Below are 12,808 nucleotides of genomic sequence, written 5' to 3' on the forward strand. Positions count from 1 at the left end.
AAAGGGATGAAGGTCCCAACAGAGCCGGCTGCATCACTGGAAATACTAGAAGACATCTGTGTGTTAAACTATTAATAGGAAATACATTAAGTCTGTCTTCACAAGACAAATGTGCCTCTTTCTGTAACATGCTACTAATCACTGGAGAGAAACAAATGAACAAGGAATTTAGCCCAACATTATCCTTCTGGGTGCTCTGGAAACATTCAGGGATGGGTGTGACGTCAGTTCACAAGCCAGCAAGCAGAAGAATAAGTGCGGTTGATATCTAGCTGTGTGTATAGTACATCCCATTTCTGTAATTTCATATTCTGTTCTTATCGCCTGTTAAATGAGAATACTGTCACCTTTTCTGTATTCATCTTCTATAGTTTGTTGTTATCAGAGTTCTAGAAAAGAATATTAAGAATTACAGATGATAATTTAAAAGGAAAAAGGTAGGGTTGGGGATTTAGCTCAGTGGTAGGCGCTTGCCTAGCAAAGCACAAGGCCCTGGGTTGGTCCCCAGCTCGGGGGAGGAAAAAGGTAAGAGGGACTAAGAAGTATATGAATTATATGAATTGAATGAGTGATAGAATGATTTGGCATCAAATTTGATCGAGTCACATTCCTTATTATTTTATTTACTATGTGCACTGCTTATGAGCGCTAGCACTGATAAGCCACATCATATGCAGAGGGCAGAGGCCGACTTTTACAGCCTGGTTCTCTCCTTTCATCTTGAGATCCAGTGATTCAACTTGGGCTGTTGGACTCAGATGAACCACGCTAAAGGCCCCAGGTCTCATTCTTACCCAATCTCCAAGTCCTCCTGTACCTTTAATTAAAGTAAGCAGCCTATTAATATTAATGCCAGAGTGGGGGGACCAATAGCAACATGGATGCAGATATGAGAATTATTGTGTACGTTTGCTCAGAGCTATAGGTCAGAAAAGCCTAATTACTCACTGATAACCTTAAGATGAAACACCAGGATCTAAGAAATAGTCTCTCTGAAGTCAACAACCTAGAAGTCCATTATTGTTTCTAGCCATATCTGAGAGGTGTTTATATTCATTTCTACCAGAAATTTCCCAAGCTGAAATCCAAAGGTTGGGCTCACTGACCTCATAACAGCTTAATCAAACCTCAGTACCCAAAAATTTCCTCAAATCGGGTAGAAGGGTTTACCATGGTTGTTTCGTGAAAATCACATCCATGACCTGACTTTCTGAGGAGATTACAGTAACACAGGAACACTCATTTTAACATACCCCGACAAAACCAATTTGTCTTGTTACGGTGGGAACAAAAGTTTATGCCTCAGTCATGTGAGGCCAGGACAGGGCCGGGGTGGCATTGTCACTACACTCAGGAGGCAGAGCAGACAGAGCTCTGTGAGATGGAGGCCAGCCTGGTCTACAGAGAGAGTTCCAGGACAGCCAGGGCTACAACAACAAAACCAAACCGAACAACCCTATCTGACCCTTCTAGAATGTTCTAGACAGAGTGCTTAAGTCAGTGTTTCTTTGTTGTTTGTTCATTTTTGGTATAATGCGCGAGTTTAGAGTTCCAGGGTTCCAGTTAATCATGTAAAACATAATGGGAATATCACACACATACACCTTCACCACTTACTATCTTGATAAAAGTTAGAGAGATTAAGGAGTTAGAGTACTTGCTGTTTCTGCAGAGAGCCCAGGTTTAGTTCCCAGCACCCACATAGTGGATAATCACTATCTGTACAGTTTTGGAGGATTAGACACCCTCTTCTAACCTCAGTGGGCACGAGGTACACACACTTGGCTCTGTTTTGATCCTTGGTACCATAAAAATTAAGTAAATTAATTAATTTAATTTGAAATTTTTCTCAGAGAAGGTTGTTTCCAAGCTTCTGAAACCAATATACATGCTTGCCCCTTTAAATTTAGCCAAATGGGTTAGACTCCACTAAAAGTCAAAGAGATGCTAACTATGAGATTAGTGAGTCTGAGCCAGTATCTACCCATAATTCTAGTCTGTGTAAAATAGCTCTGCATAGCTCACGTAGGCGAAAAATGTGTTTAAGTCAAACATTATTCAAAATAGAGAGGGAGAAACCAGTAAGGGCAACCCCCAAAGTTGGCTGTGTTTCAAAAGAAACAAAGTCTGCTATACAAGGAAGGGGTGTTGGGGGGTGGGGGGTGGGTTACTAGGCTGAGGGGGAAAAAATTAAAAATGTAGACCGCATAACAATGAGACTTAAAGACAGTTTTTTACTATTTTTGTTTTGATCTTTATATGTATAGTACAGAAAGAAGAGCCTCGTGCTAAGTTTAAGTAGACTTCTGCCCAAACATCTATGAAAGATCCTCACTTCATTTCCAATTCAGGTGCATCAAGCCAAAATTTATCACTAAACTCACAGCTCAGGACAGAAAATAACTCAAACATTAAGAAAAGTAGGGTTTCATATTATCCTGCCACCCAAGAACAAGTTCCAAACTATATATGCTTCCAAATAAGATATGCCCCATTATAAGATAATAGAATGAGGATACTACTTAGTGTAACCAGTTTTATCAAGCATGTTTGCTAATGAGAGAACTAAAAGATTTCTAAAACTGAAGATCAACTGAAGACAGGGAAAAAGTCATGGATTTCAGAAAGGACCCGAAGCAGCAGAAGCAGCAACACCAGGGAAATAACCAGGTTGTATAATATAATGCACATGGTGGACACACACACACACACACACACACACACACACACACACACACACACACTCCCTCTACCCCATACAAAACAGTATAAAGTTGTTACTTAAGAATTAATAGATCAAACCAGGAGAAATACTGAGAGCCAGGTAATACAGCATCTTTACACAGAGAGTTTCCAAGCAGTGACTAAGACCTCAGCGTGGTTTATCTCAACATGATGTTTAGGGTACCTCTGTGTGCCCCTCTGATGTTGGGACTTTATTCTTTTTTTTTTTTTTTTTTTTTTTTTTTAGAGTTGGACACAATCCGGTTGAAATGTTTTTGAAAAAATATAAACCCGGGACATAATTCACCATGGACACAATTAAAAAAGAAAAAAAGTTTCAATAAAGAACAGAAAGTTTCAATAAAGAACAGAAAGTTTCATTTACATATCTGTATGTCACTTCAAATAACTTTATCCACCCATATATTAAAAACCACACACACATTAAAAACAAACTTTCACAAGGAAGAATGTAGGTAACTCTAACCACTGCTCACTAAATTTCCTTAAAACTATTCTATGGGGAGTGCTGGGTTAATTCACCTCCTCTACAGAAGTCAGAAGTGCTGTCCAAAAGTGTCGCTCACTTGCTACTCTTTACAGAGGACCCAAATTTGGTTCCAAGTATCCACATGGCAGTAGATAACCACCAGTAACTCTAGTTTCAGGGGGATCTGACACCCTCTTCTGACCTTTTCAAGAACCAAACGTACTCATGGTTCACATACATACATGTAAGCAAAGTAAAACAAAAAAAAATTTTTTAAAGAAAGAATAATGGTATCCAGTTAGAGGGAGGAAATATGAATATACCAATGAGACCTGTGTGTCACACACACACACACACACACACACACACACACACACCAATTTTAAGGTTAGTAATCTTGTCCACAACCTCATCCTTCAAAACCCAAAAAGTAGGTAGGTAAGAAAAATGACTGCTGAGTTGGAAAAAACTGTATTTCTCAGTCATTCTGATACAGCAAAAGTGGAACTGCTCACCCCTTCAGAGTATGGTGGCAGGCCTACTTGGGAGGCTGAGGCGAAAGGATCTGTCTCTAACTTAAACAAACAAGAACAGGCATGACTTTCTATTGCATGTCTGAGCAATTTCTCTCCCTCAAAAGCTGATGTAAGAGCAGAGATAATGTAATTTGAATAGTTTTAGTACACCAGGTACATCAATATAATTTGAATAGGTTCAATTCACTAGTACAACAGTAGGTCAAGCAGACTAGAAATCAGAAAGGAACTTAAGAGTTCTCAGAGTTTAAGAGTAAGGGAATACCTTTCCTTTTCATTGCTAACCATGCTTCACTAAACCCAACTGACTCACATGCTTTTCCTAAGGTTATTTTCATCAGAATGTGGCTGACTTCAATAAAACACCGACAACATCCTAAGGTTTTCTTTCAGTAATAATAACAGCGGTGACAACAACAAACCATTAGTCTCTCTGCCTTCCAACTTTTAGGACCAAGCTCAGAGTAAACTCTGTTTATGAAACCTAGGTTCACCGACTCAGTAGGATCTGATTAAATTTTATCCATGGGGGTGGGGGTTGGGGTGAGGGTGAGACCAACAGCCACAATGCCATCTACAGAAAGACCTAGGTTAAGAAACACTAGAGTAGAGAAAGGTACTATAGAAGGATTGAGGTCAGTGTAAGAGTGCCTGCCACCTCAGAGCCAGCATCATGGTGGCATACCTAATAGCCAAGCTGGCTCCTGAGACTATGAGTAACTTTAACTCAGATAGTGAGTGGTAGCTCTGTAGTCTGACAATGTCTGTACAGCCTTCCCTCTTGCCCCCCTTCAAAGGTATCAGATGTGCAGTGTGGTTTGAAGACTTTACCGACCCATCAAAGTATTGCTGGCTGCCTTCTCTCTCATCCTGTCTAGGCATTCATTGCCTTCAACAAACCTCTTACACTTTAAACCCATATTGTGGTCACTTTAAAAGAACTAAATATATAAAATAACAACAATAATAATAATGCATATTTACATTACTAGAGTTCCAAGAAAATCTTTATGCATGACTCTAAAGGACCTTAGAGACTTCTAGTCATTATCAGAGTTGCCATATTCTAGTGCAGAAATTGTATTTCTTTGTATAATGATGTCTTAGAAGTCACCAGTGGAATGAAATCCTCAAATCATCACAGGCCAGTGATGTGCCTGTTTCACAGATATCCTCAATAGCTTTCAGAGTTCTGCTCTCAGATTTGAAACCAGACTTGCTAACAGTAAGTGGTAATAGTATGGGGAAAATAAGTTCATGCAGCCAGTTCACGAGACAAGTATGTTTATAAAAGGCAGTTCCTTAGCCTGGCTTGAAAATAAAGCCCTGATTCATGCTAGACACATCTTCTGCATTTATATAACACTAACCATAAACATTCATGTCTGAGAAGTTATCTAACAGGGAGAAGCAAGAATTGTCAAGCAAAAACAACCAAAACAAAATCCTACTCCAATATTAATGTCTTTCCATATTCATGAGAAGAATTCAACAAGAGCCGATATGAGATTCAAAGTCAGTTCATAAATGTACCAGTAAGAGATGGTATGCAAATGCTATTTTGATGTTACAACACCCGAATCTCAACAGTAACTATGGCTTTTAGCTAAGGAATAGGTGAGATGCTGAAGTAGAAATCCTGAAAACTGTCATAATCAGGCACACTGCAATACTTGTTCAAAACTGTCTCTGTTCCACTGTTAACATCTGGGTCACGTGTATAAAAATCAGAGCCTGCTCCTCTCCTCTGGTAGGACATCCAAAGATCAACTCAGCACTGTTTTCCAATCAGTGTGGTAATAAAACATTGTTATATAATAAGCAGAAAAGGATTAGAATTCCCTTGAAATTCTCAATGGAGGGGGAAAAAAGCCAAAATTGTTTCTTTTGGAAGCTATTCCTCTTTGTTGTGCTTTATAATGTTAAGTTCTTAATGACAAAGTAACTAAACCCACTTAGTTTACCAACACAGTCAGTCACACTTTGCTTTTTACCAAGCATGACAACAAGGCAATTGAGCAGCTTTCCAAACTACCAGAGCAGAGGCGTACCTTGCATAGGCTGGCATTAAATCAGCACTTCATAAATCAATCGTGCCCATTTAGATGGTCTCTATGCAGAATCGGCAGTCTAACACTAGCTCTCACATGCATTAAAAATCATCACTCTGCTAGTCCAACTCACTGTTCAGACGGGTCTTCTTGAATGCAGCATTTATTACAACCTCATTGTTGCTTCCTACACTGAAGGAATACCAAATTCCCAAATCAGGAGTTTCTTCTTTCTCAATTTATTGTAAACAGGGGGTCTTGTAACGACCCTGACACCGTTACAAAGCACAGTGCTTTTTAACAGTAAAGCTTCTGGAAAACCCAAACAAAAGACACGTCACCGGGTGACGTCAGCCTATATACAGTTCTGTGTGGTCGCAGCACATAAGCAAACCCATTCTTGTGCCGTTTCTCGGAAAGCTTTTCAGTAAATGCACTCATGCTGCTCCAGAAGCTCTTCTCTGCAACAAGCCGCCCATCTGCCATCAACAAGTTAAGACCGAGAGAACTAACAGCTGCGGGAAGGAAAGCCTGAAGCTCTGGTGATCGGCGGTAATCAGGGGGAGGAAATTATTAACTTATAGTCAAAGCTGATTAGGGGATCAGAGCACCAAGAAAATGACACCAATGCTTTCCAGAGGAATATCCTAAGGAAAAACCAATTCTCCCTAATAGACTTGAATCTTACTTGAAACGCTCGGGACGCAGAAAGCAGGAAACTGGTCAAAGGCTCCTGCATGTTAAGCCTTTTACAGACTCACTGCGCGGAGCCTGACAACCTCGGCTGAATGCAGCCTCCAATGTGCTCAGAAGGATGGGTAAGTCCATGCATTTCTATGGCTTGTTCAATCAAAGAGGAATCACGCCTTTATAAATATAAGCCAGTGAATTCCCATTTTATGATGCAAATCACTTGGTTCAGGATTTTAAGATTTATGTAAATGATATAACATTTTTTAAAGGGACATGTTTTAATCTCTCTTATACATGGTTTAAGTTGTGTTTCAGTCTACAAACAAGGTTAATTTTCTGCAGTAAATCAAAAATGTTATATGCAGTGAAATCTTTCATTATGATGTTACATTTTGTTGTTGTTTTTAACAGCCCCTGTGTTCTGCTGAAACATATCCTATCTTCTTGTTTTCCTTAAATTATATTCTGCAGGCTTACATTTCAAGTGGCCATTAGGGGCCCCTATGCTGGCAGCAATATATGCAATGAGTGTGGTATTAAAAATGCTGCCTGCCCTGGGTATGGCGTGTCCACCTAAATGCCGCTGTGAGAAGCTGCTATTCTACTGCGACTCTCAGGGCTTCCACTCCGTGCCAAACGCCACAGACAAGGGTTCTCTGGGCCTGTCCCTGAGGCACAATCACATCACAGCGCTTGAAAGAGATCAATTTGCCAGCTTCAGTCAACTCACCTGGCTCCACTTAGATCACAATCAAATTTCAACAGTAAAAGAAGATGCTTTCCAAGGACTATATAAACTAAGGGAGTTAATCTTAAGTTCCAACAAAATATTTTACTTGCCAAACACAACTTTTACCCAACTGATTAATCTGCAGAATTTGGACCTCTCTTTTAATCAGCTGTCATCTCTGCACCCTGAGCTCTTCTATGGCCTTCGGAAGCTGCAGACCTTGCATCTGCGTTCCAACTCCCTGCGGACTATCCCAGTTCGCCTGTTCTGGGACTGTCGTAGTCTAGAGTTTCTGGATTTGAGCACAAACCGTTTGCGAAGTTTGGCTCGCAATGGATTTGCAGGATTAATCAAACTGAGGGAGCTTCATCTAGAGCACAATCAGCTGACAAAGATTAATTTTGCTCATTTCCTTCGGCTAAGCAGTCTGCACACACTCTTCTTACAATGGAACAAAATCAGCAACTTGACGTGTGGGATGGAGTGGACCTGGAGCACTTTAGAAAAGCTAGACCTAACTGGAAATGAAATCAAAGCCATCGACTTGACAGTGTTCGAGACCATGCCTAATCTTAAAATACTTCTCATGGATAACAACAAGTTAAATAGTCTTGATTCCAAAATCTTAAGCTCCCTGAGATCCCTCACAACCGTCGGCCTCTCTGGCAATCTGTGGGAATGCAGCCCCAGAGTCTGTGCTCTTGCCTCCTGGCTGGGCAGTTTCCAAGGTCGGTGGGAGCATTCCATCCTATGCCACAGCCCTGACCACACCCAAGGAGAGGATATTCTAGATGCAGTCCACGGCTTTCAGCTCTGCTGGAATTTATCAACCACTGTCACTGCCATGGCTACAACTTATAGAGATCCAACCACTGAATATACAAAAATAAGCTCATCAAGTTACCATGTAGGAGACAAAGAAATTCCAACTACTGCAGGCATAGCAGTTACTACAGAGGAACACTTTCCTGAACCAGACAATGCCATCTTTACTCAGCGAGTAATTACAGGAACAATGGCTTTATTGTTTTCTTTCTTTTTTATTATTTTTATAGTGTTCATTTCCAGGAAGTGCTGCCCTCCCACTTTAAGAAGAATTAGGCAGTGCTCAATGATTCAGAACCACAGGCAGCTCCGATCCCAAACGCGACTCCATATGTCAAACATGTCAGACCAAGGACCGTATAGTGAGTACGAGCCCACCCATGAAGGACCTTTCATCATCATTAATGGTTATGGACAGTGCAAGTGTCAGCAGCTACCATACAAGGAATGTGAAGTATAATATCTGCTCACCATCAAAAACCACACCAGATAAGTAACCTATTTTACATAGTAGGGGCTACATACACACCTGATTTTTACCAATGGTGACACTAAGCCTAATTTTCCAAACCAAGTGGAGACTTGAGTTTTTGAAGTGTTGAAGTATTTTTAATTTTTTTAATGAAAACATATTTTAAGTGTTAAATGAAGCAATGCTCATATTAATTTGCACTCTTGTTGGAAAGTCTAAATGCTTACTTCAATATAAAACATTTCATGTATGTAATTATATACAATTGTATGTAAACATTTGCGCTAAGGTCTCCATATGTTTTTTTTTTTGTTTTGTTTTGTTTTTTACTGAAAACAGTTCCAAAAGAAGCTACTAAACAAATATAGGTAGGGGAAAAAACCTGTTTGATTATTATTCTCCATCCTATCTATGGACCACAACTGGCTTCCTACTTAAAAAGGAGATGGCAAAGTTTTCTTGTAAGATAATGTGGTATTTACTCAAACTATAATTTACTGCCAGTATAAGAAGTAGACTTACATGTGTGCTTAAGACTGGTAAATAGTAAACGTTATTCTTTCAGTTTGGCTTGGCTTAATAAACAGTATCTAAGTTACATCATGAAACCAGCACCTTTTATATAACTCTAATAAAACTGGGTGACTCTTTAATATATTTCAACAATAAATCCAAGCAATTATAAAAAGATCTCATTATAATAAATCAATACTAAATAACTACACTGACTTCCTATACAACTCTAGTTTGACTTATAATGGACATGCTGATTTTTCTGCCACTTAGCCTATTATTTTAAACTAGTATTAGATTACCATTTTACTAATTAACTTACTAAATCCTCTATTATGTAAAAATTTGCATTTGGGAAAGAGAAAAACTGAGTCAACTTAACAATCCTGATATACTCCATCCAGTTTGAAATACATCCCTTCTCATGATTGAAGATGCCTTGACAAACTGTTGAAGCCTCTTCCTTCTGCCTTTTTCTGTTCTTTAAACTTCAAAGATCCAAATTAAAAATAATTGGCTACTAAAGGTGCCTAACCCTGATTTGTTATAAAAAAAAACACAAAAAATTACTTTCAAAATATGATGTTAAAGCTTGACCTGTAATAAACATACACATTTATTTTAGTAGCTCCTTCTGAGAGAGGACCAACCTACTTCTGAGGCAGATTCTAAGGCAGAGCTCTTATCACACAGCAGCGAGTGACGGCAGCATGAGTGTGAGGGTAAGAACAGGCACAGGGTGAGAGCCCGGCTCTCAGGTTAGTGGAAGCTACCAGGCAGCAAACGTGATTACGTACAATTTGCACCAAATGAGTGATGCTCAGGGACCTGTATGATATGGGAGGAGACTCAGCAGTGTAAATTCGAACACTCTAATCACAGTAACAACTGACAACGATGCTACATTTTTCATGAGGAACCACAAGTGTTCAATTCTGACTTCTTTAAGTCAAACAATGGCACACCGGGGAGCTATGACTCAAGTTACCAATCCACATACAATTTTTTTCTACAAAGAAGGCTCCACATATAGGAGAAAACAGAGAATCATTACTTTGATTTCAGAAAGGAAAAGAAAACGAGCATTTTTATATGGAAAAATATCTAAGTCCTTAAAGAAAGACATTATTATAACACAGTATCCTTCATTCAAAGATGATTTTCTCTCCGGAACTGGATTGAAAAATGTTACTATAGACCTAGATTCAATCATAATTTTTCTCCTTTAACACTGAAAAATATACCCACATTCCAAATCTCTTAGCAAAAAGCAAACAATTCAGGTTTCAGTGAAAATGTGCTCTTTTTTTTTTTCTTTTAAGGTGGGTAAATTAGTTGGCAAAGCCTCAGTGCAGTTCAATTCAGTTGATCTTGAGTGGCAAGCATTTCATCTCCTGATAAACCAGACGCTGGGTTCGTCTGAGCGGAGACAGATGCTGGTTTTCCGGCATGGAGCATAGCACACTGATTCCCCACTGAGGAGCTGCATCAGAAGCCCTATTACAAATGAGCTCCGTGGGCTAGGATTTCACAGCTCATTTATCGTGGTGACCACTGCCGTTTGTCAGGTGATGGACAGCTTGTTCGCAATACAGTTTTGAGCATGCAAGACTCCACTGGCCCTAAAAGGATGAGTGATTTTCATCATTTCAAATCACAAGCAAAATTAATTCAAACTGTGAGTTAAAAAGTAAGAAATATTAACTAGCAACTCCAATTAACCCTAAAGAACATAGTTGGTAAAGTGGATATGTAGCATAGCAAGCCACTTAGTATCCGAGGAAAGAGAACAGTGCCAAAAGCCACCAATGCAAACTGTGGGGGGAGGGGAGCACATATCTCTCTTTCGGTCCACATTTCCTTCCACTTTTTTTCCACTTAAAGCACAGTTGCCATCTCTACTTGCCTGCAGAACACAAGGTTCCATTTAGTTGGTATGTATTTGCATTGTGGTATCTGTGCTGCCAACTGGCCAGAGTAGCAAAACCATGTATATGTAGTTCCTAGCCACAAAAGCGAGGTTCTGGGTAGGGTTTTATCTCGTAAGCATTACCACCCAACTTTCCCTCTCCCCTGTTTTAAGTTAGTGAAAAATGATCATCAGAAGTCAGAAAATAATGTCTCAGAAAAATGAAGTGTAGTTAGGAATCCAAAATTAGTTTGCAACTACTGTTACTTATTTTTGTAGCCTACAGGGAATTCAAGCTTACCTTTCTAAAAAGAGTGGGTTGGTAAATCTAAAAATTCACAAAACTCATATCACTGGCATCAAAAACAGACACTATTTTTAAGCCAAAAAAAATTGTATTACCACATGTAATTCCTTAATGAGTCTAAGTTAATTTCTGTACTAATTCAATGAATGGAATTGACTAAACTTCCTAATTCCACACTAATTATTAAAACCCATCTGCTTATTATAATGCTAGTCACCAAAAGCTAAACCCCATCTTTCCAGTAAAGCAATCTCTATGTAGCACTAGTCTGAATTCTGAGATATGAAAGTCTTATTATTTTCTTAAGTCATACTTCCTATACATAAGAAGGGGTGGAAGGGGTGGAGCTAAAAACTTCCTCCCCTCTCTCCCTCTCATATATATATGTATAAATAGATAATTTTTAGGAATATTTTAACAGGTAAATTACGTGATAATTTTCCTAATACAGCAATCCAGTGACAGCACTATCAAGTCTATTTGGGACATAATTTTCATATATTCTCAGTTAAAATGCTTGAATCAGAAAAGATGTTTTTAAAAAGATAACATGGGCCATCTATAGATAATAAGCATTTCTTTAGCTAACCTGGGTCAATTACTTTAGCTAATTTGGCGCCTGAATAAGGCCAAAACCAGAAAATGACATTCACGCGTCCATTCTGCTATTGCAGACATTTGGAATCATCTCCAACTCCTTCAACTAACCTTTTCTTCCTTGAGTTTTAAAATCAGTACGATACATGGAATGTTTGATGAACCTGTGAACACTGAGACTGCAAACTCACAAGTATAGTCCAAACTCCTTTGTTCAATTACCTTTAAGAGCCATGGGGGGAGGGTTGTTGGGGGATAGGAAGAAAATACTATTATACAAGGAATTGGGTTGGCGGGACTATAATACAGTGTACAGAAAAGTTTTGTTATTAAAGTTGTGTATACTGTAAAAAACAAACAAACAAATGTCTCCTTTGTTTATAATTTTCTCCTGAAACCTGCAAGTGCTGACAGGAGAAACCTGAACAGGCATTTGTGACAGAAGTGACATGAATTGACCGTGCTGCTTTTCAGTGTCAAACGTGTTTGCTGAAAAAAGGGCAGCTAATCATTCCTGTCTTTATTTACAAAGGCAGAATGTGGCTATGAAGGGGAAGGGGACACGCACAATACATATAACAGTCCACACTAAAAAGGCAACAGCCCTGCCAACTGGGTAGAAAGCAGGGCTCACAAGCCCTGGGGTTGACTGCTCTTCTCAATCCTTCAGGTACAATATACTACCCCAACCTGAAACAGACGAGAAGCCATGCTGGTGTCTGGACTTAATAAACTGAAACTTGGCCTCTATTTTAGTGGATAGACACCGGGATCATCACTACTCAAGTCTGTAGGTGCTAACCATGCTAGACTGGGGACTCATTCTACCCCAAATACTAGCTTAGTAGGTATGAATGAAAAAAAGGAAAGACTGTTTTACTGGTGCATTTTGTTTGGCTAATTACCTACTCAGAATGCTATGCGTAAGCACTGTTAGGGCAAAAACAACCTTGCCTTCTAG

General features: G+C 39.2%; 2 protein-coding genes across 2 annotated transcripts in view; one reads left to right on the top strand and one right to left on the bottom strand.

Moving 5' to 3' along the window:
- Positions 1-12,808, bottom strand: part of Ctnna1 (catenin alpha 1) — a 128,999-nt gene that overhangs the window by 27,448 nt on the left and 88,743 nt on the right. The window lies entirely within an intron of this gene.
- On the top strand, positions 6,909-12,213 carry Lrrtm2 (leucine rich repeat transmembrane neuronal 2). The gene has a single exon (XM_032885961.1). It carries the CDS (start codon positions 6,998-7,000, stop codon positions 8,507-8,509), a length of 1,512 nt encoding a protein of 503 aa, XP_032741852.1. The 5' UTR covers positions 6,909-6,997; the 3' UTR covers positions 8,510-12,213.

This window comes from Rattus rattus, chromosome 15 (genome assembly GCF_011064425.1).
Source record: "Rattus rattus isolate New Zealand chromosome 15, Rrattus_CSIRO_v1, whole genome shotgun sequence".
Taxonomy (NCBI): Eukaryota; Metazoa; Chordata; class Mammalia; order Rodentia; family Muridae; genus Rattus; species Rattus rattus.

Coding starts and splice junctions, on each gene's coding strand:
- Lrrtm2 (XM_032885961.1), top strand. CDS start 6,998: ATGCTGGCAGCAATATATGCAATGAGTGTGGTATTAAAAATGCTGCCT.